Source organism: Palaemon carinicauda, chromosome 45 (genome assembly GCF_036898095.1).
Source record: "Palaemon carinicauda isolate YSFRI2023 chromosome 45, ASM3689809v2, whole genome shotgun sequence".
NCBI classification, from domain to species: Eukaryota; Metazoa; Arthropoda; class Malacostraca; order Decapoda; family Palaemonidae; genus Palaemon; species Palaemon carinicauda.
In genome coordinates this window covers 21,691,144-21,715,583 of record NC_090769.1, presented here as the reverse complement: position 1 = coordinate 21,715,583, position 24,440 = coordinate 21,691,144, and the positions used below count along the sequence as shown (strand labels likewise).

At 39.2% G+C, this 24,440-nt stretch overlaps 1 protein-coding gene and 1 long non-coding RNA gene across 6 annotated transcripts in view; one reads left to right on the top strand and one right to left on the bottom strand.

The window, feature by feature from the left end:
- Positions 1-2,691: 2,691 nt before the first annotated feature.
- LOC137634756 (uncharacterized) lies at positions 2,692-23,020 on the top strand. Its single transcript, XR_011042566.1, has 3 exons — positions 2,692-2,894; positions 16,332-16,440; positions 22,678-23,020. It is a non-coding gene; the product is annotated as an uncharacterized lncRNA (long non-coding RNA).
- Positions 12,930-24,440, bottom strand: part of tmod (tropomodulin) — a 151,973-nt gene continuing 140,462 nt past the window's right edge. For 3 of the 5 annotated variants that reach the window (XM_068367258.1, XM_068367260.1, XM_068367261.1), the window contains exon 9: positions 12,930-15,538. In XM_068367258.1, coding sequence (XP_068223359.1) covers positions 15,300-15,538 — 239 coding nt within the window. In that variant the 3' untranslated portion in view covers positions 12,930-15,299. The remainder of the gene's footprint in view (positions 15,539-24,440) is intronic. The other 2 variants (XM_068367262.1, XR_011042565.1) reach the window with 2 other exon arrangements.

The window sequence follows — 24,440 nt, the reverse complement described above, 5'->3', positions numbered from 1 at the left end:
TACAATATTGCAATCAAGCATGTTTTATAGCTTTGGAGGATATAACTAGAATTCCTCTAGTGCATTGCATTTTTTATATATTGAAAATACGGGCTAAAAGGCACCCCAGTGATGGTTGATAAGGGACATGGGACAAATTCATGTATATGGGGGCAATCCTATCAAATACGAGACTGAAAATTTTACAAGTAGGCATATTCAACAGTCAGTTTTACTAATGCTGTATCGATTTCTTAACAGTTCAATGATTCCAGTTTATTTAAGCTCTTTACATAGCCTATACAATGCTATTTACTATGTAATATGTATTCTTGGGGGATTTTTTTTTAATAAAATCAACATATGAACTAAAATTTCCCAAGCAAACATCACAAAATCTTAAAATGATATTGTCATCAAAAAGAGAAATAAAATAGAGTAGGATGAAAAAGATATTTAGCTAGAGCGTTTGAACAAACTCCCGCGTAAATTTGACTGGGTCGCCAACAGCAGCCCATAAGCCAGAGGAACCCTCTCACCTTATGTATTATTAGCGGGAAATATCTGGCGTCTTATTGGCTGATTCGTCCTCAGCTCTGATTGGCTGTTGTATGTGACGTCATGCAATCGTAAATGTAGTGGTGAAATATCTATATTTATTATAGATAAGTTATGAGTGCAAAAAATATAATTTTTATATAAATCAATTTATAATAGGTATTAATTTTTATTAAATTAGATAATAAATCTTTTTAAAAGGTATAAGGTAAATAAATACGTCATATTTGAAGGAATACTCGACTGCGTTCTGGCTACGATGTTAGATGTGCGTGTGTTTGTCTGTGAAACATGAGGCCTTGTAAAGGCAACCACCAATCACAGCTGAGGAAGACATAGCCAATCAGAGGGCTGGAATCTACCGCTTAGAGAGCGGAGGACCCCTACTTATGAGTTGCTGTTCGAGAAACCTACTCAAATGTTCGTAAAAAGCTATTTTAACTCTCTAAACTATGAAGATTTTTTTTTATTCTTTTGTGAATTTGAGAAATATATATATGTTCTTCAAAATATATAAAAAATAATCCCTTAAAGAATGTTTTTATGGCATTTTATTGGAGAGATAATTCTAATAACCAAATAATCTATATTGAGAATATAAGTCTGTGACGTCATAATGAGTAGGATGAATTTTGGACCACCTCATCTAATGCCCCTGGGGACGTTTCGCTCGGAAAATTCCTATCATTCTTGAAATCCTTTCCGGCGATTTATTAAAACTGTAATTTGCAGCTGATCTTAATGACTGATTAATCTCTTTGCTCAGTTTGGTTTTGGTATTAAGGAACACGTGACAAATACTATTATCATATCGAGTTGAATAGTAAAGGAACTATGTGACATTACAAAATCATTATCTTTATAAGGAAATACATCGTTGTAGGGTTTAATAACAACGGTAAATATAAATATTTCAGATAAATTACGACTTAAATCTTGTAGCTTTCATGGAAACAAACAAATAAATTTAGTAATAAATGAATCTTTTACATATCATCGTGTGAATTTATTTGATTGCTTCGCCAACAGCAGGCAGCCTCTAACTGGGTTAATTTGTCCTGTTGTGATTGGTGATGGTGTTGTATGGGGAGGGCACCAGGGGCGTGGGGAGGGTTCCAGGGGCGTGGAGAGGGCACCAAGGGCGCGGGGAGGGTGCCAGGGGCATGGGGAGGGTGCCAAGGCCCGGGGAGAGCACCATGGGCGTGGGGAGAGCACCAGAGGCGTGGGGAGGGTGACGTCATACCAACTGGGTAGTGGTGAAATACTGTACATACTATTTCAGATAAATCATGACTTAAAAGGCTGCAGATTAATTAAAACACACTTAAAACAATAAATAATTTGGTAATAAAAGATGTAGAAGAAAAAAAAAAAACTAGTTGAACGAAATATCTCGTGTGAATTTGACTTTTTGGCCAACAGCAGCCCATAAATTAGAGGAACCCTCTCACCTTATGCGTTTCCCTGGCGGGAAATATCTGGCGTCTCATTGGTTGATTCATCCTTTGCTATGATTGGTGGTTGTAGGTGACGTCATGCACTCTCGTATTTATGAATGAATTCATCTGGGTAGCAGTAAAATACCTATACTTATTTTTAAATAAATTAACAATTAAAAAATACAAATTTTATGAAAATAAACTTTTAATATTATTCATTTAATTATTCAATTAATATTGAGTGTCTTTTACATGCGTAAGCTAAATAAATACGATATTTTTGAAGAAATAATTAACTGAAGTCTGGCTACGATGTTAAGATGTGTATACCTTTGTAAACAAAGGCAACAACCAATCACAGCTAAGAAGATACAGCCAATCAGAGGACTGGAATGCCCCGCTTATTGAGAGTTTCCGGGATTTATGCGGTGCTGTTTGGCAAACGTCCCCGAATTTCCATGATATTATTTTTAAATGCTCTAGCTATGGGGGACGGGATCTAAAGATTTCTGGTTTTAAGGAAATTAGGGATATATTTTCTTCTAAATATATAGCATAGAGACAGTCCCTTATAGGATGCTTTAGTAACATATTTTATCAGAAAGATATATTTTAATTACCGAATAATTATTTTTATTAACAAAAATACGTCTTTGTGACGTCATTAGGAGTAGGATGAACTTTAAAGTTCATTCATTGTTTACATACTGAGTGTAACAGTAAGATGGACGTGAAGTAGTGAAACGTCTTATTTACATTTCCCTGGATGAAGAATCTTTATCCTTACATTGGCTAGACAAGCTTAACTATACGGTGCATCTGAAACAAGAGTTTTATAATCCCAGGAGCATCACCTTGGCTATTAATCTTTGGCTGAAATAGTTGTATATCCTCTCATTGGCTACAGCATTCTCTGAGGTAAGATCCTTACTCGGTAAATAGTGTTTACAAATGGTAGTTCAAATTTAGTATAGTAGACAAACTTTAATAGTCTGAAAGACTACAAACAACTAGACTTGTACAAAGGCTAAAATCCAAGTTAGTTGCGATACCTAGGCTATAGAGACCGTATCTTGGAGTTCTGTTAGCCGGGTTGATCAAGGCCCTAAATTTTATATTCAATTCAATTCGTTGGGAAACCCCTAAAGATCGTAGAGGTGTCAGACTCCATACCCTTGACCTTATTGGTTGAGGGGGATACCCTAGCCCTATACCCTTAGACGAATGGGTATTGTACTGTATTACAGGGTAATGTGAGAGGGATCAGACTAGCATTATATAAAAAAAGGTGTTGGTTAGACTGAGATTGCTTGAGGCGAGATGCAACATATGTGCTGATAATTCAGTTAGAATGATGAGCATGTAAACACATGCTAACAAAGTGGTAAGTTTAGTCAATCTATCATACTACATGTCTGAGAGGTGAATGGCTTCAGACATTTTTGTGGATATGTGAAATGTTCAGGTTATGTGGGGGTATAACGGCCAAGTTACAGTGGTACCAATGTAAACATTGGACGAATGGGATCAAATCGATATTCAAGGGAGAAGGTTAAACGGATCGAGTGGCGACCTTTTTTTATTCAAGTGGCTGCTGATCAAAGGTTATGTATGGCATTGGCATTTTCATTATAGAATAGTGCAATAATAGTTAGGGCATTGAAATTTGCTTAATTGAATAGATCGTTGCAAATACTTTATTTTGAACCTTTTATACTACTGCTGGAAACCTTCATTAACAAATTTATAGATTTAAAAAAAAAAAAAAAATCCCGGTTTGCCTCTTGTCAATGTGGCACCTGTCAGAAAAGCCTCTTCCCTCCTGGTATCTCAGAATTGGATAGTTGAATCAGTAGAACTTTGAAAGTTCAGAGGTGCAGCAAATGTTATGTTGAACAGCCTGACATAAGTTTTTTATAGTTATATATGAACTATCTGTTCTAATGTTAACAATGTTTTTTTAAATGTTTCATTTTAATTTTTCATTATTTCTTATATCGTTTATTTATTTTCTTGTTTCCTGTCCTCACTGGGCTATTTTTCCTTGTTGGAGGCCTTGGGCTTGTAGCATCTTGCTTTCCCAACTAGGGTTGTAGCTTGGCTAATAATAATAATAATAATAATAATAATATAAAGAGTTCGGTATAGATATTAAATACTGTACATAGTATAGTAGATACATTACGTACAGCTCACATGCGTTCATGTACATTTACTTTATTATTGGTTTGCTGAAGAATTAAGTTTACCATTTGTCCATTATTAATGCTTAAATGATTATACTTACTGTATGACCACCATCATCTCAACATTGTAATTATATGTGATAAAATCACTGTTAGTTTGCACGATGTACGATGTATAACCCAGTCGTAAAGTGGTCGCAGAAGTGTGACAAGTATGGGACTTCCTCCCGCTTTTACGTTTGTCCGTCGCTTTAATATATGGGTGTATCTTGAACCTACGAATTTAATTCATTTACTTACGCAAACGTATTTGGTAGGGTTACATGCTGCAGATACAATGTGGGATTTGGTCAATGTAGATATGCCTAAAATGATATTAAAGTAATAGGATATCTTAGGAGTTGAGCAAAAAATTAAATAAAAATAACTTGTCTTAGGATTTGAGCAAAAAATTAAATTGAAGAGGCCATCTTAGGCATTGTACATTGCCTTATTCTTTTTTTATAACAAGAACTAATATTAGAAGTACATCATCTAATTCCTTTTGTAGGCTTTGTTCCTAATATTAGAAGTATATTTAATTCCTTTTGTAGGCTTTGTTCCTAATATTAGAAGTATATTTAATTCCTTTTGTAGGCTTTGTTCCTAATATTAGAAGTACATCATCTAATACCTTTTGCAGGCTTTGTTCCTAATATTAGAAGTACATCATCTAATTCCTTTTGTAGGCTTTGTTCCTAATATTAGAAGTATATTTAATTCCTTTTGCAGGCTTTGTTCCTAATATTAGAAGTACATCATCTAATTCCTTTTGCAGGCTTTGTTCCTAATATTAGAAGTACATCATCTAATTCCTTTTGTAGGCTTTGTTCTTAATATTAGAAGTATATTTAATTCCTTTTGTAGGCTTTGTTCCTAATATTAGAAGTACATCATCTAATTCCTTTTGCAGGCTTTGTTCCTAATATTAGAAGTACATCATCTCATTCCTTTTGCAGGCTTTGTTCCTAATATTAGAAGTACATCATCTAATTCCTTTTGTAGGCTTTGTTCCTAATATTAGAAGTATATTTAATTCCTTTTGCAGGCTTTGTTCCTAATATTAGAAGTACATCATCTAATTCCTTTTGTAGGCTTTGTTCCTAATATTAGAAGTACATCATCTAATTCCTTTTGTAGGCTTTGTTCCTAATATTAGAAGTATATTTAATTCCTTTTGCAGTCTTTGTTCCTAATATTAGAAGTACATCATCTAATTCCTTTTGCAGGCTTTGTTCCTAATATTAGAAGTACATCATCTAATTCCTTTTGTAGGCTTTGTTCTTAATATTAGAAGTATATTTAATTCCTTTTGTAGGCTTTGTTCCTAATATTAGAAGTACATCATCTAATTCCTTTTGCAGGCTTTGTTCCTAATATTAGAAGTACATCATCTAATTCCTTTTGCAGGCTTTGTTCCTGATATTAGAAGTACATCATCTAATTCCTTTTGTAGGCTTTGTTCCTAATATTAGAAGTATATTTAATTCCTTTTGTAGGCTTTGTTCCTAATATTAGAAGTACATCATCTAATTCCTTTTGCAGGCTTTGTTCCTAATATTAGAAGTACATCATCTAATTCCTTTTGTAGGCTTTGTTCCTAATATTAGAAGTACATCATCTAATTCCTTTTGTAGGCTTTGTTCCTAATATTAGAAGTACATCATCTCATTAATTTTGTAGGATTTTGTGTGTCTAATAGACCAATGTCAAGAAATGCAGTGTCCTACTTGTTTTTAAAGAAGCTCATCATTCAATCTCATGCCACTTTAAATGAGTTTTCCTTAAATGTATTGAAAGTTATGGCAGACTTCAGAGTGATAGTAATTTCTCTTGATTTTGTTATAGATTTATCTTTAGAGAAAGTTCTTACAACTGCTTTGCAAAGAATTAACTGTGTTTTTGCTAAGCATCATTTGAAGAGACCCTTAAACAAATTTTAAGATTTCCTTAAGCCTTGGTCCAGTAATTTTAAATATAAGACTTACCCGGTAGTTATATATATAGCTTACGTCCCTGACGTCACGGCAGAAAATTCAAAACTCGCGCTAATCGCCGATTGGATAGCCAGGTGTACCACCCTTGTGCCCTAGCGAGGTACCTGGGAACCATTCCAGGAACCCTCATATATATTCCCTGCCATCACTAGCGGCGACACGTGGATATTCTGCTCGTCAAATTATTGATCTTACTTTGGTGAAGTACAAAACTTTGGTTGTTGACTCCCGCTTGTTTGATTTCGCTTTTGGATATTCTTTAATAAGAGGTCAATCAGTCAGATCGTGTGCTCGAACGTCCTTCAAAGAGAGACGTCGAACGTCCTGTCAAACAAGCTGTCGAACGTCCTGTCAAACAGGCTGTCGAACGTCCTACGAAACAGGCTGCCGAACGTCCTGCGAAACAGGCTGCCGAACGTCCTGCGATACAGGCTGTCGAATGTCCTAGTTCTCAGGACGCCTACCGCTCTTCAAGATACCTTAGTGAACGTCCTCCAGGATGTGTTTCCGAGCGACAAACAGCCGAACAGGTCGTTGAGCAGCAAGCGGTTCGCAGCGCTGAACGCTTGTCAGGAAGTGACGGCAAGCACCTTTCAGAACACGATCCTGAACGCCCTACTTCTTACCATATTTCAGACGCTTCAGAAGTTAGTCTTGATTATGACGATGAGGCTTACACTCTCCAAGATAACGCTGATTCTAACGCAGTTCATGTTCCGGAACTCATTAATTCCGATCGCGTTGATTGCGAGCGTTTGGCTGAGCGACAAGTAACACGCCCGCTTGATAGTATTCGTAAGGATCCAGTTTCTGTTGCTGTCGGAACTCAGGATCTTCTCGAGAAGGATACTGCTCTCAACACTGTTGCTCCCGATGGAACTTTACCAGAGAAGGACATCGAAGGTCAGCTTTCTCCTGTGGAGTTTGAGGAAGTTTCAGAAGACGAAGACTCTATTTCTTTTCGTCATTCTGCTGACTTGAAAAAACTTATGAAAGTTTTTACTGAGGAATTCTCAGACTTTTTTGTACCAGTTGCTCCACGTTCGCCACCGTCCGAGTTTACTCTTGGGAAGGCGCCAAAGAAGGCTCGATTTACCAAGATGGTTATATCACGATTGTCTAAGAGGGCTCTAAAACTGATGGGTGACTAGATGCAGTCCAAGAAAGACTTAAGGAAAGCGGCTTTTGCATTTCCTCCAGCTAGACTAGCCTCTAGATCTAGTATCTGGTACGAGACAGGAGAAGTTCTCGGATTGGGGATACCTGCCTCTGCCCTGGGAGATTTCTCAAGCCTTGTAGACGCTCCTCATCGGTCGGCCATGAGGAAGACCAAGATTTTCTGGTCTACATCGGAGATGGATCATCTGCTTAAGGGCATATTTAGAGCCCTTCGAAGTTTTTAACTTCTTGGACTGGACTTTAGGAGCATTGGGTAAAAAAGTTGCAAATTTTAAAGAAGGGGATACCTCTGCCTTAGTCAATTTAATGTCCTGTATGGATAAGGGTTTGTGGGATGGATCCAATGAATTGGCAGCACTCTTTTCTGCAGGCATTCTAAAGAAAAGGGATCAGTTATGCTCATTTCTTTCTCTGGGGGTTACTCCATTCCAGAAATCCGAGCTGTTATATGCTCCTCTTTCTCCCTTGTTGTTCCCACAAGAACTAATTAAGGAAATATCGTCGGCCTTAGCTCAAAAGGCTACTCAAACCTGGTCTCTAAGACAACCAGAAAAGCCCTACCACCTTATTTTGCCAGCCACAAAACTAAGGAAGAAACTTCTTTTCCCAAGTTTTCCCAGCCCTTTCGAGGGAGGTCTTCCAGCAGAGGTAGCTCCAGGCCTTACGCAAGAAGGAATAAGAGGAGAGGCTTCAGATCAGGGCGAAGCAGAGTCTGACTGCTTTCGCCTTCAGGCAGTAGGAGCCAGACTACTCAACTTCTGGCAAGCGTGGGAGAAGAGAGGAGCAGATCAATGGTCTATACAGATCTTGAAGGAGGGTTACAAGATCCCCTTTCTAGGGAATCCTCCTTTGGTCTTAGCTCCAGTGGATCTCTCTCCCAGATACAGAGAGGAGGCAAAGAGACAAGCACTGATTATCCAAGTGTCTCTCATGTTGGAGAAGGGGCCCATAGAAAGAGTACAGGATGTATGTTCACCAGGCTTTTACAACCGCCTGTTCCTGGTACCCAAGAACTCGCGGGGGATGGCGTCCAGTCCTGGACGTGAGTGCGCTGAACAAGTTCATCCAGAAGACGAAGTTCTCAATGGAGACTTCAAAATCAGTTCTTGCTGCAGTAAGGAGAGGCGACTGGATGGTCTCATTAGACCTCCAGGATGCCTACTTTCACATCCCAATACATCCGAGCTTCAGGCCTTACCTAAGATTCGTATTCAAGGGAGAAGTTTTCCAATTTTGAGCCCTATGTTTCGGCCTCAGCACAGCCCCACAAGTCTTTATGAAGCTCATGCTAAATGTAGCAAAAATCCTCCACTCAAGGGGCATCAGAGCCTCCCTGTATCTCGACGACTGGCTTCTCAGAGCCTCCCTGTATCTCGACGACTGGCTTCTCAGAGCCTCACACATACGATCACTGCCTGAAGGATCTTCAGACAACCTTGAACCTTACAAAAAAAAAACTGGGTCTCCTTGTCAACAAGGAAAAATCTCTCTTGATTCCATCACAAGAGATTCTTTATTTGGGAATGACGATTCGGAGTCAGATTTTTCGGGCTTTTCCATCTCCTTTAAGGATGGAGCAAGCCAGGTTGAAACTCCGATCTTTTCTAGGAAAAAACATGTGTTCAGCAAGGAAGTGGATGAGTCTAGTAGGAACCCTCTCCTCCTTAGAACAATTTGTTCCCCTAGGAAGACTGAACCTTCGTCCTCTCCAGTTCCATCTCAACAACCATAGGAACAAGGAGAAAGACCTAGAGACTATGAGTATTCCAATTACGGACTCCATCAAAGACTGCCTTCGGTGGTGGGACGAACCGAACAAGTTCCAAGAAGGTCTCGACCTAACTCAAAAGAACTCAGACCTTGTGTTATGTTCCGACGCCTCGGACTCAGGGTGGGGAGCAACCCTGAACAAGTTGGAAGTTTCGGGGCTGTGGTCAGAGACCCAGAAGAACTTTCATATACAGTAAATCACAAAGAATTGTTGGCAGTTCTATTTGCCCTCAAAAGTTTCGAAGGATCAGTCACCAACAAAGTGGTTCAAGTCAATGCCGACAACACGACGGCATTGGCTTACATTGCCAAGCAGGGGGGAACTCACTCGATATCTCTGTGCAAGACGGCAAAGAATCTCCTTTTGTGGGCGAGGTTCATCCAAGGAGAGAAAAACGTAATGGCAGACAGCCTCAGCAGAAGAGGTCAGATCCTACCGGCAGAGTGGACGCTCCATCTTCAAGTTTGCAAGAGTCTGTGGCGACTTTGGGGTCGACCATGCACAGACCTCTTCGCAACATCAAAGACAAAGAGGTTAGAGGCTTATTGCTCTCCAGTACCGGATCTAGAAGCAGTTCACATAGACGCGTTTCTGTTGGATTGGACCCATCTAGATCTTTACGCTTTTCCACCATACTAGATCCTGTACAAAGTGGGGCAGAAGTTTGTAGCATCCAAAGGGACCAGGATGACCCTAGTGGCCCCCTTTTGGCCGTCAAGAGAATGTTTCACAGAGGTACTGGAATGGATGGTAGACACACCAAGAAGCCTTCCATTAAGAGTAGATCTACTCAAACAACCCCACTTGGAAAGATTCCATCAAAATCTCCACGTTCTTCAGCTGACTGCCTTCAGACTATTGAAAGACTCACTAGAGCTAGATGCTTTTCGAAGGAGGCAGCTCAAGCAATTGCAAGAGCAAGAAGAACTTCAACTATCAAAGTTTATCAATCCAAGTGGGAGGTTTTTAGAGAGTGGTGTAGAGTCAACTCTCTTTCCTCATCCAGTACCTCTGTAGCCCAAATTCCTGACTTCCTGCTCCACCTTCGAAGGAAGTGCAACTTCTCCTCGACTATTAAAGGATTTAGGAGCATGTTAGCGACTGTATTCAGGCACAGAAACCTGGACTTTTCTAACAATAAGGATCTGCAAGAACTTCTTAGGTCTTTTGATACTACTAAGCAACAAAACCAAGATTCACCAGCCTGGAATCTGGATATTGTATTGAAGTTTCTTATGAGTGACAGATTTGAGCCATTAGGTTCAGCTTCTATGAAGGACCTTACTATGAAAACTCTATATTTGGTTAGTCTCGCAACAGCCAAAAGAGTGAGTGAAATACATGCGTTTAGCAAAAACGTTGGTTTTTGTGATTGTAAGGTTTACAATTAGGCTTTCTTGCCAAAAATGAACGCCCTTCTCAGCCCTGGCCCAAAGCGTTTGAGATTCCGAATCTTTCAGATTTAGTTGGCAAGGAGTTGGAAAGAGTCCTATGCCCAGTAAGAGCTCTGAGATGCTACCTGGACAGAACAAAAGACTTACGCGGCAATTCTGAAGCTCTTTGGTGCTCAGTCAAAAAACCCATGTTGCAGATGTCAAAAAATGCCTTGTCATTTTTTATCAGGCTCTTGATTAAAGAAGTACATGTACATTGTAATGAATCAGACCTTGGACTTCTAAAGGTCAAGACTCATGAAGTCAGACATCAGCAGCATTCAGACAGAATAGATCGTTGCAAAGCATAATGGACACAACCTTTTGGAGGAGCAAATCTGTGTTCGCTTCACATTATTGGAAAAGTGTTCAGACTCGTTACGAGGACTGCTACACTCTGGGTCCATTCGTAGCAGCGAGTGCAGTAGTGGGTGAAGGATCCACCACTACGTTCCCATAATCCCAATAACCTTTTCTTCTCTTGGAACTTTTATTTGTTTTTATGGTTGTTTGTGGAGATTGTGTCAGTCTTCCACAATCATTGATTTTAGTCAGGTGGTCAATTTTGTTCCTTGAAGAGTGCCCGGAACTGGTTATTGGAGGAGGTTCTGTCATAATGAGGTATATACACCGGTTTGACAGTCCCTACAAGATCTTCAGCCCCCTGGAAGGACTACTGGATCTCATAAGGCTAGCAGACAGCGAGGCAGAGAACCATTGAAGTCAGCTTCCTTATCAGGTACAAACCCTTAAGTTTGTTTTAATTAACTCTTAAGCAGAATTCTAGATATACTAGCTGTCTCTAACCCTCCAACAAAGGTGTTAATCAGCTATATATATAACTACCGGGTAAGTCTTATGTTTATAAATGATATTTTCATTATAAAATAAATTTTTGAACATACTTACCCGTTAATTAAATTATTAAGTCCCACCCTCCTCCCCTCTAAGAGACTAGAGGCATGGAATATATGAGGGTTCCTGGAATGGTTCCCAGGTACCTCGCTAGGGCGCAGGTGTGGTATACATGGCTATCCAATCGGCGATTGGCGCGAGTTTTGAATTTTCTGCCGTGACGTCAGGGACGTAAGCTATATAGATAACTACCGGGTAAGTATGTTAAAAAATTTATTTTATAATGAATATATCATTTTTGACTGGGACGTCAAATAACAAATTTAACTCCTTATCACACATTTAAAGTTATATTCTTTTGAGGTTTAATTTTTTTTTCATATCCAAATAAGTTTTATTGGTACAGTAGTCCTAGTCTCTACCATAGTTCGGTATAACATGTTTGAGAATTCCATACACTTAATAGAAGGCTAGAATTAATGGTGAGGTCCTTAACTTTATATCCTTTTTTGTAAAAGTATTTTTATTAGTACTTATTGTGTATCACCTTCCCTTAGAAACTTTCATAAATGCTTAGCATGACATGTTTTAAAGGAAAAGCAGTAAAAATTTTTCATTGCGGAAGCCATAAAGTATGTATTGTGAAGTAACCAAATTGTAAACTTTTGGATCTTGGCTTATCTTTCCATAGAGGCTATAATACAAATCAGAAATAATGAATCAAGAAATAATAATCAAATAAGGTATTAAAGTTTTATCAGAGGTTATTTGATACATAAAAACAGGATAGCTATGGGGAATGTACTTTTGTTTATATATTTCTTATTGTTATTACAGTATTTCCATTTTTTTTTTACAATGACCTTGTCAATTATAAAATTGTTAGCGACTGTCTCAACCTATCTGCAGCAGGTGGAATGTAAATTATATTAACTATAGTCCATTTCCTTTAGCGAGTCATATTTGCAACGACTCGCAGCGGTGCCCTTTTAGCTCAGAAAAGTTTCCTGATCACTGATTGGTTGGACAAGATAATTCTAACCAATCAGCGACCAGGAAACTTTTCCGAGCTAAAAGGGCACCGTTGCGAGTCGGTGCAAATATGACTCTCTAAAAGAAATGGACTATAGCAGGTATAGTGAATTATAGGATAGGTGTCATGTGTACTGGCCAGGGGATATATGTATTAAAAAGGTGGCCTGAAATACCAGTGGTGCAGAGTCCAAGTCAGGTGTTTTGCCCAACAACTGGTGGTTGAAAGTCCCCACTTGGATAAATGTCAGATGCATTAATTGGATTAACTCTTTAGTTTCCTAAAGAGTGTCCATTATATTAAAAAAAGTATTAAACAGACTGTAAAACAAAGATGCAGTGGTCTGCTAATATAATACTCAATTTAGCAAGACTGTAATAACAAATTAAAACCCATTTTTATTATCAACTTTGAAATACAACAGGGAAGAAACTGCACATCAGGAAAATGACAGACTATCTTATGGAAAGAAAACTTTACTGAATTCCTATGTACAGGACTGTACAATATAAACTAGAGATATAAAGTTGATAAACATACCTAACATCCTAATCATTTTCACAATACAATTCATACATTAAACAAATGATATGGGAACTTACATACGAGACATTAAAGAATAAATTTATCAACATCCATAATAAGAAATGTTAGTACTGTAATTGGTGAAGTTCCCTTTCCATATTCCTTAACATATACAATTGTGATAATTCATCCGAAAGTTCATCCATTGAAAGCAAAGCTCTGTGAGTAATGCAACTGCCAGACAAGCACTGAATTCTTGCATGCAGTATTTATAACAAATTCAGCATGCAAGCCCTTCTATAGTCAAAATATGGTACGTACTTGTTACGAACTCCTCGTAACACTTAGAGAGAAACAATAGTATATAAAGGAGTGCTAATGTCCCTATCACAGAATGTGTTAGATAAGTTGCATGTAATGTAGCCTAAAAGCCAACACACGTTTAGGTTAAGTATGGTGTAACTGCCAAAAAATTCTGAACTATTTCATGGAGATGGATTTGTAATTACAGTAACTGTAATGCGATGTAAGTCAAACAACACGTGTGTTCAGTTGCCAGAGGCTGCGTTACAAGCAACACATATTAAGCACTCACAACTCCGCACTAATTCCGAGTTGAATATAAAGACAGAATTCATGAGCTTGAACAACTTGTCATAATTAAAAAAGACAATTATGAATTCATGAGCTTGAACAACTTGTCATAATTAAAAAAGACAATTATGAATTCATGAGCTTGAACAACTTGTCATAATTAAAAAAGACAATTATGAATTCATGAGCTTGAACAACTTGTCATAATTAAAAAAGACAATTATGAATTCATGAGCTTGAACAACTTGTCATAATTTAAAAAGACAATTATAATAAAAAGAGCAAGTTCTGCATTCATCAGTACAATTAACATTAAAATACAGTTCTTCCAAAAATTTTTGAGTGAAATTTTAAGCAGTGTTCAAAACGTAATGCGTACCGCTTACCACACCACATGGGGAAGCAATGGAAAGCAGAATTTTACTTAAAAACACTATCAACACATTATATCAAGGCTCATATAAATTGTGGGAGTCGAACATTTAAAGTGAGAGATCCTTTAAATTTCCTTTTCATATTTCATCATAGTAAAGTCCCAAACACTGACTGATTGACAGCTGGCAGTGATCAGAGGAGCACCAGTCCTGACTCCCATATTATAATATTTATATAAATCTTTTGAAAATACTTAGTGAAATGACTAACATTACTAAATCAGCCAAAATGAGCAACACAAATCTTCATTAAGAAGTGCTTTCCAGATGTTGCATAGATGAAATATGAAGTACATAAAAAACTTTGAATGAATAATGATCATGGAAAACAGTCCTCAAGGAAATGTTTTGTATAGCTAATATTTTTTATCTAAAGACTGGATCAATCTTTTCTCTTGGCTTTGACTACACAGCTACACACTGTAAAATCAGTGTCCATACAGCCCCAGAATTGTTGTCATCATTGTACAGTGTTTTCAAAACTTTCTACACGAGTAAAATATATTTTCGTAAAACTATACTTATTCACAAAAATTACCTTTTTGGACTAGGTATAAATGATAATACTAAAAAGAAAAATCTGACAACCTTAATAGATAAATAAAGAATAAACCCATCCATTCAATTTGTGCCCTGTACCTGTATCCTACCCAGAAACTGTTGTACAGTAATTTAGTAAGAAAAAAAGGGAGAAGTGGAAATCTAATTAACCGTTACAAAACAAACAAAAGGAGAAATACTACTATAACTTGGCAACAAATATGTGTTGGTGCAAATGGTTCTTTCCTTGTAGCGAGTGTCATGGGGCAGCCAAACGTTCATTCACAAAGGTACAGGTTTTGTGAGTGATTGGGTAATTTTGAATTGGGGGACGACTGGTTGGAGATCAATTAAAAAATAATAATTCCGGGATATGACTTGAGGACGGCGCAAAGAAGGAAGGGCGTTCAGAGGAGGAAGAGAAAGTGGCTCGTACAGAGGCGAGTGAAATTTCAAGTTGCTGTGTCGCTGCTGTTTGTCAGCGCAGCTATCCCAAGGCAGCTGTAGCTCGGGTCGAGTGATCCGTATATCATAATTGCAATTTAAAAAAAAGCAAGCCTAAATAAAAAATACAGTAGACTGGTCTCATAAAATAATATTTATATGCTTTCATATATATAAAGTAACAAGCTATCACATTTACAGTGGTCAGTAGAGCTACAATTGACACATGGGTGTAAGCCTGGTTGGTTGGGTAGGATAGTACAACATAAGATTCGTTTTCGAGACAGAAAAGCTCAGTATTCTGCTTCATCATCATCTTCCTCCTCCTCCTCATCTTCCTCTTCCTCCTCCTCATCTTCATCATCCTCCTCCTCCTCCTCCTCCTCCTCACCCTCCTCTTCATCCTCTTCTTCTTCATCCTCATCCTCCTCTTCCTCCTCCAGGTATTTCCTTGGTAGCCGCATAAATGGAGGGAGAAATGGATAGCCACTGGTGCAGCTCTTATAACTACGTGAATACCGCTCCTCACGGACTGAAAAATATACAGACCTACGATTAATATAGCATAAAGTAATGGCGACACTAAGCAACACTTGTTCATGTACATCTCACTTCAAACTGAAGAATAAATCATCATCCAGTGAAAGTACAATTTATGTGAGATATTGTAAAAATTACTTAGAAATACATTACTGTAAACAATTAAGAAAACAAAAAAATTATCGACAAATTTGGCAAGATACCAAAGACCAGGTTTTGAAAGCAGTAAGAAGAGAGAATATTGATAGAAAAAAAAATCATTGCATTTCTTACTAGCATACTAGGTTATAACTGTAGAGTGAGTATTTTATGACGATGTAACTTGTTGAAATTTAAAGAATGCTTCAAGGCCACAGCACATATTTCATTTAAACACAAAAGCTTTGATATGACCAGTCACCTTTAGTACCAAGCAAATAACATTTAGTTAATAATATACACTGTAATTGTGATACCCTAACATGCTCCAGGTACTACCATAACCTTAGGTTAAATATACAGAAACTGCATGCCCAGCTACCATGCACATATATCACGATATAACATTTTGATAGCTGTACACCTTCCCAAACCCTCAATGTTCTCATCAGTGTTTATACAATGAACATATTACATTGCTTGTTTGTTTATTTGATCTGATTCTTGAAAAAGTTATTTTCATAAGTCATAGCAAAAGAAATATTTATAAAAATGGAGTAGAAAATGAATGAATGTTTCTGGTATGTGTGATTTGCTTTAGAATGATAAGACTGTATTAATTATATATATTTGTTTTTTCTTTTCAGAGTTTAAAATTAGACGCCGACCAAAATGAAGGAATCGAGATGTTAAGACGTGCATTTTGCAGCAGATTTAATTATCTGTACCATCGTTCCAGCAACAGCGATGCATTTAGTAAGCAAACATAACAATTTGTATTCATTATTTCCAAGCTACAATCATAACGGAAAATCTGGATCGCATCATACAGTGATGCACTGTATGAAATAGATGACCTAATGATTCAATGATAGGTTTGGGAGGGTCTATCAGTCATATAAAATCAATGGTAAATACATAGACTGCACTTATTAAGAAAAACTAAATGGAGTCACTATACAGAATGAAAAGATATACAGAATTTTCATACTTACGGTAGCACAAATAAATAGGTTTTAACATACATGATAAAGTATAAATAGCCAGTGAATAAGGTCTAATTGTAGCCTGTATAACATAAACTATCTTGCAGTCCATAGAAAAGAGATAAAAATTCTTGTAAAGCATTTCTATGTGGTATGAGAGAAAACCCTGATGTATTCTATTACATTGTGTAAAATAGGCGAGTTTCCCGTGCAGTTTTTACTATCCGTAGTTAAAAAAAAAGAAAGAAGTTGAAACCTCTTGAGTTTTCAGCTGAGAATATATGGAGGAAACTGATAGGACACCATTACCAATATCATGCTATACTGAAGCACAAAACAAACATAAGGATGTGACTGTTTAGCGATACACAAAGAAGGAAAAAAAAATATAAAAAATATTTTTTTAAACTTATTAATCAATCTATATGATAAAGTATATAGATATTAATCAATCTATATGATAAAGTATATAGATATTAATCAATCTATATGATAATGTATATAGATATTCATAATATTACAATCATGATGAACTAAGATCACTGGTATGTTATCTTTCAAGCATACAAAAAAAGGCAGTCTCACCAAAACACACACTATGGACCCTAAATTATGTACATTATTAACTAATATTCTCACTTTTTGACTGCTTGGCAGCAAGATCTAAGACTCAGTTTATTTATTTTCATGAGAAAAAATTGGTTTATGCTATTAAAAGTTTTTTCTTAATCACTTCATTAATCATTAATGGATATGTTCAATTTTGCTATTTAGGTAGTTAGCCAGGATGCTGAATGTTTCAGTGTATTTAGCAACCCTGTATGGTACAATAGAATATACTTGGGGACTGTAACAAGGCAGAAACCCATATCTCGAATAGCTTATGAGTTTGTAAAAGGAATGCTGTAGTTGAAAATCTATAGTTAAGTAAGGTGCTTGTGTAAGTCTTTCTGAGCTGGAGAAGCAGAGGGCTTCATACCTATAACAAAATATGTAGAAACCCTAAATCTTGAAGCCTACCCCAATAGACACAGTAGAGTGGAGTACAACTGTTACTCTTTGTTGAAATGTTTCCTTTTTCACAGTGTGATTAGTGCATAACAGACCCTTTCTTTCATAGTACAGTTGTATAATATGTAGATGCATTTCATAAACTTTTTTTAAATATATGTACAAAGTATATTTGTTCCGTAACTGGAATACAAACCTACGCTATTTATACACTATTTATTAGGGGTATTACTTTCGGCGAAGCTGAAAGGACGAGCCATTAAAATTTAGCAAGGGTTAACTACCCATCCCACTAGTTAGCAGGGGTAGCATGCCTCCCCCGTTCACCTGTGACTGAGCTCACTTTGCTTTTGACTCCGATGGAGACCGGGTATTGCTGCTCTTTCTTCTTGCATTTATTTGACTGCCATTTAATTTGTTTATGCATTTTCTTTTCAGCGTTTGGGTGTGTTGACTTCTTCCTGCGGCCATGCGTACATGCCCTGGTCCTGAGGACCACACCTGCGGTACTTTTATGTCCGCCAAGGACACGGATCCTCACAGCCTGTGCCCAGTCTGTAGGGGTCAACGGTGTGATCGGTTGAACAAGTGTAATGAGCGTCGGGAGTGGTCTGCCTCCCAGTGGGAAAGGTTTGGGCGACGGTGTAAGAAGTCTAGGCGGGACTCCTTCAAATGTTACTTCAAAGCTGAAGAAACCCAAGGCTGCTTCTTCGAATCAAACCCAAGGCTTCTTCTTCGAATGTTACTTCAAAGCAGATGAAACCCAAGGCTTCTTCTTCCGCTTCCCGATGTTCCTCCAAAGTTCCTGTTCATTCGGCCTCCTCCGGTGGACCGTCGAGCAGGGGCGCAGGCCGCTTAACTCCTGGATAACGTCGGTCCTCGAGAGATGGTGTTGTTTCCCTTAGCGAAGTGGCCTCGCCTCTCCCCCGGGGGGTCCATGTCACTTTCTCCTCTGTTTCAGGTTTGGCTGTCCTTGGGATTACCGGGTCTGTCCTCCAAGGATGCCCTGCTGCAGCTGCTGCACCAGTGTGATAGTTTGCAGCGTTTGTCAACGTCAGAAGTGGATCCTTTGGCTCTCATCGATGTTGTTATGTCTGAGGACTCATCTGCTGCCCTGCCTGCCGACATTCCTGCCTCCTCCGCCGTTGCTGAAGACTGCAATTCCCCCCTTGCTGAACATCCTTTTAGGGGGGGAGCTAAGTCCTAGCCATGTCTCTCCTGCAAGTGTTTCTCCCTCCCAAGGGAGTTCACTCAAAAGAGACTCTTCTTCGGAGGACTGCTGCTGACGGTCAACTTGCTGATCCACCGGCCCCCATGGGGCATCATCGTGGTCATAGAGCCTGTTTTCCTCGCCCTCATCTTCGCCTTAGAGGTACTCCTTTACTATCGGTGAAGAGATGCCTCTTTGGCTTGTTAGTCTCGTCCATGTAGCCCTCGTCCATGGAGGAGCCTTCTCGTACGATGTCTTCTGGTTCCCGACCTTTACTTGCCCCCGGACCTTCTCCTTTTGATGCTGCTGTTAGTCCTCGAACTTCGGTTCAGGACTCCCCGCCAGAGGATCACTCGCAATCCCCTTCGGAGGATATTCGTCCTTCTGAAAGACACATCCCATCGCCTGACCATCATCTAGCTGCTCGTCAACTTTCGTCTCGCCGACCTCCTCCTTGTCTTTCTCGTGCTCACTCTCCTGGTTTCCGACATCCTACCACTCGTCGTTCACTGACTTGTCAATCGCTGGCTCGTCAAATGCCTGCATGTCAATCACCTGTTCATCAATCGCCTGCTCGTTACGATGGCTCTGTTCATCGTAAGTCTGCCAATGCGTCGGGCTTCTACTGCTCACCACCATTCCCTGGAGCAATGCATCACGTAGGAACATCATTTGTCCGGATGCGTTCCTGCTGTCCACCACCCAACCTCTCGTAAATTGCCTACGGATGTTCCCACGATAAGCGCTCGTCAGCGTTCACCTAAGCATCGGCGTTTGCCACAGGTCATCAAGCAGTGCAGTATAAACGCCATCCAACGCCTCAATAGGTGCCTCCGCGTCAGCCCTTACCAGCTCAAAACGGCTTACCATTTCATCAACGATCACCTGCTCGTCATCATTTGCCTACGCTCCGTAGCTCTCCACCACGTCAGCCTTCCCCATCAAGGCTACGCTCACCAACGCGCAGGCATTCACCAGTGCTTTAGCAACCCAAGGCTACTCAACGCTTTGAAACACAGACGAAAGACAGCGGCCACCATCCTCCACCAACTTCCAAGAAGTTACAACATCCCATGAAGACACAGGTAGGTGATCACAGAGGGAAGGAGCAGGAGGGGAGAGGTAGGTCATCGCCCTCCAGATCATCGGTCCTCTCTCTGAGGAAGGGCAGACTCCCACTTCATGGGTCACCGTCGCCCCATTCCCCTCTCCGTAAATGCATAACAGTGCGACTGCCAGGGAAAGGGCATTCCTGGGGAATTTAAGATTCTGAAACTACCGGCACCTAAGACAGACCCACGTAGATCAGTGGTTCCAGATCAGACTCATCAGAAGGAACCTTCGGTGTTCTTCCCTTCAGGGGACCTCTCAGACAGCGCCAGCGTCAGCAGACAGCCCTGGTTCGGAGCCATCGTTAGAGAAGTTGTGCAAGCTTTTGGACCTGCCCTTTCAGCCCGCACCTCGGAAGCCTCTGAAAATCCTCAGCATTTGTCAGTTGCAGCAGATGCACGGCAAAAGACCTCGCCTGTCTCCCCACTGAAGAGGAAAAGAGGAGTTCCTGAGATTGAATCTTCATGTAGGGTAAAGCTGATGCCTGTTAGGCCATCGAGGACAAAGTCAAACCTTTCTGGTTCCCCTTCCCCCTGCTCTCCTGGCTCTTTGCCACCACTGCCAAGGGAGTAAGGCGAGGAACCACTTCCAGTCTCCCCCTCCCCCCCTACCACCTTCGGAGGAAGACTTGCCTTGTGAAAGTAGTGTGACGTCTTCAGAAGCTTCCAGGAAGTCCAGACCATCCAGGCCTTTCATGCTGGAAGCATATCTTCTTCCTTGCAAGGAGTCAAAAGACTCCAAAACGCTGCCTAAGTCCTCTTCGAGGACCGCCAGACCTGTAGAGGGGTCAGGACAGTCAGCTACCCTAGAGACGACCACAACCCACCCCGAGATGAGCTCCCGGCGGTGGATGATGGCGACTTCACTGCCAGTCCTGCTTAAGAAGGCGAACAGAAGAAGTCAGAACACACTTTCTGGCAGGTTCCGACTCTGATGAGGGCTCTCAACGGATTATCTGACCCAGAGATTGTTTCTCAGGAGGGCAAAGACACAGTCTTAGACTGTGTCTTCAGCACTCAGAAGCCCACTAAGTCCAGTGCAGACTTGCCCTGGTCTCAGGGGCTAAAGAGTGCCCGTAATAAGATAGCCGCCTAGCTCTCCGAGTTCTCCTCCTCCCTTCATTCGGGCTCGTCCACCAAGCTCCTCCAACCTCCTCGCATTCAGCAAAAGAGGTATTACGGGATCTTGGATGAGCCTTGACCAGCTCTTCCACTTCACCATTATCTGGAAGAACTGACAAAGAGGGTTTCCCTAGAGAGACTTTCCGGCCGTCAAGTCGCGTTCTCGGTGGCAGAGATCCTCAACCAAGAAAAGGTCGTGAAGTATGCCATGCAGGCTACTTCATGGCTAGATCTATGGTTAGGATGCTTGGGAGTCCTGGTACAGACCAAAGACTTCTCCAAGGAAAGCACCAGGAAGACGATGGAAACCTTCCTCCTCTCGGGTACCAGGACAATTGAGTTCCTGGCCCACCAAGAATCCCCCCCTACTCCCCACTAATTAGTGGGGTGGGTAGTTAACCCTCGCTAGATTTTAATGGCTCGTCCTTTCAGCACCGCCAAAAGTAATACCCCTAATAAATAGCTAAAGGTTTGTATCATTAGGAAAAATTCAAATTTTCTCTAAATTTGTCATATTAAATAAATACATTGACACTGTACTGTACAGTAAATAAGTTGTTTAATGATAAAGTACTTAATCATGATTACATTGCACGAGTATTGACTGGAAGTCTCACATGAGACACACTGATAACTTGAGTGCTAAACTGTACTGTATTGGAAATGGGCCATATGTATGTTCCAATAGTGTGGCACGTGAGGGTATTTAGCACTGAGTACATTGTGTTGTTACTTCTGTGGAATCTTGAGGTTTTATTAACTTGTTTGTTTGCACGATGTGGGTTAAGTAAATCGCATGGTTATGCTAGGGGTTATGGCAGCCTTGAATAGGCTAAGTCTGCAAACCTCTTGAACCCTTAAGTATATATAGAAGGGAGGTTCTTATGAAGTGAATAGCCTTCTTGGAAGAAGAAAATACTTCACTGCGACTATAAATGTAAAATTCTAACGTACATAGTGATTACAGCGATTAGGAAGTGAGGGTTTTCGTTTTTATTATACTGTATATACGTATGGGTCAAGGGGGTGTGTGTATGGTGAGACTACTTTCATTTGTCTGACAGATATGAGACTATTCCTGGGAATAACTAATGCAAATTAATGCATTATATATAATTAATGGAGTTGTGATAAATAAATAAATGCATGGATGTGTGCAATGATGACATCAAATTATGACAGGCGAAAACATACACGGGGAAAAAATATACCGAGCGAAAAAAATAGTCGAGAAATTTTAACACTTCATACCTACCAAAATTCAGTCTATAAGAGGAAAATAACTATGCCATTATAGATTTTAAGATTTGGCTATATAATACATTGGATACAGCAGAGTAACCTCACAGGCCCTAGCAATCTAATACAATCCAAATATAGTAGAGAAATAGATAGCAAACCTAAATAATGTCCCTGTGTGTTTTATTTCAAGTTTACATGTTTTGTCTTTAATATAGGAATACTTTATACTGATAATCATCTCTATAAGTTTCTCAACCTCATCAAAAGGTAACAACTATAATTTTATTTCAAGTCTACATATTTTGTCTTTCAGAGTTCACAAGACTAAGAAGGGAAACCTAAAACCAGTAAACTAACAGCTATTTTGTCAAGTCAGAAAACAACAGATTTACCACGCATGTGCTGCAATTGCTATCTTCACTAAATACAGTTGTAGTTTTTTATATAAGAAAACTGTATATTGATAATAATCTCTATAAAGTTTCTCAACCTCTTCAAAAGGTAACGACTATAATTTGATTATATTTTAATTTACATCATCCTTTACATTATGTGACAGTTATACGAACTGGAACAACCTATTTGTAATCCTATTATGATAAATTCTGAACACTGTATGTACTATATTCTAAACTGTAAAGTAAAAGATACTCTTATGTAAATTATCATTAACTTGTTTTGTACAATATGTGATTTATTTTAAATATGTTTTTACAAACCATATAATAAGTATATCTTTTACCATGTAAATCCCCCTCTAATAAAAAAAAAAATACAGTATTAATTGGTTCATCAATTACATACACTAAGGTTATTAAATTTTGGGAAAAACAAAATGTTGAAAACTTCATCTCAAGCAAGTCATACTTCATCAATAAAAAAATATTCTCTGGATTTAGATGAATTATTTTGCAGATTAAACTTCTAAATAGCTTTTATTTTCTCTTGGGTAGAATTCAGTAAAGAAAATGAGAAAACAAAAAGAGGCTCTCAAAACTTGCACTATTCACGTCGATAAAATTAGATTCACCTACACCTATCTATATGTACAAAATTATTAAACTTAATGCTTGTGATACAAAATATGAATTAAAAAAATGTATCAAGAACACAACTACTGCAAATTACTTGATGAAAACCACTGAATGCATCTACAGGCTTAGAGGCCTAATGAGAGATCCAGAAAGAGCAAAACTGTTGAGGGGATTTAAAATTAAAACCAAATAAAGAAACTTCATGTCTTACTTGCTGTAGCTCATTATTTCAATGTTGATATAACAAATGTTAAAAGTAGGGAATGTCTTCAGCAGAGCTGGAATGGTCATTGAAATTATTAATGAGGTAACCCCGCCCATACACCTGTCAAAGACTCTTCACTTTAAACCTTCGGCTCAGAATTGAGCGGAGTGGTTAAGGTGGGAAGTTCACCTTCAAAGGACCCAGGTTTGTATAACTATAAAAAAATTCTTATTGGTTAGAAAGTCCTCCCCACAGAACTGAACTGGTTGGTCATGTATGGGAGCAAAGGAGATGACTAGCAGGCTCCTGCTGGGCCGGTACTTGGTTGATGAAGGAATCTTACTTTCCCCACACTGGGAGATGCACTCTGTAATGAAATACTATACCTCTGCGCAGGATGGCCTATGTTAGGTATTCATTCTACCATGAGAGAGAGAGAGAGAGGGAATGCTGAAATCAGCTTCCCACACTACCTACCTTCTTCCTCCTTCCAGAACTGCCCAGGATGTAGGCCTTGATAGGGATACTGTACTGGGAATGAGGTACTGACGTACCGGCTCAAAAGGGGCCAGGTACTGGGAACCACCTGGGTGTTTTCCAGCCCTCTAAGAAGAGCTATTCTTGCAAAACTACGTCTGAACTTCTTCCGAGACGAATCATTAGAGGAAGGGGATCGAGTCACTTCTACTTACTAACTTTTTCCTTAGGTTCTGTAAGCAGAGAAGTCAAGATCTAACTGACCATCGACAGGAGCCAGCCCTCTTCTCAACACGGGTCATAGAAATACTTGGTTAGAGAAAGGAGCAGAGCATAGTTTACGTAGAAAGATGAAGGACT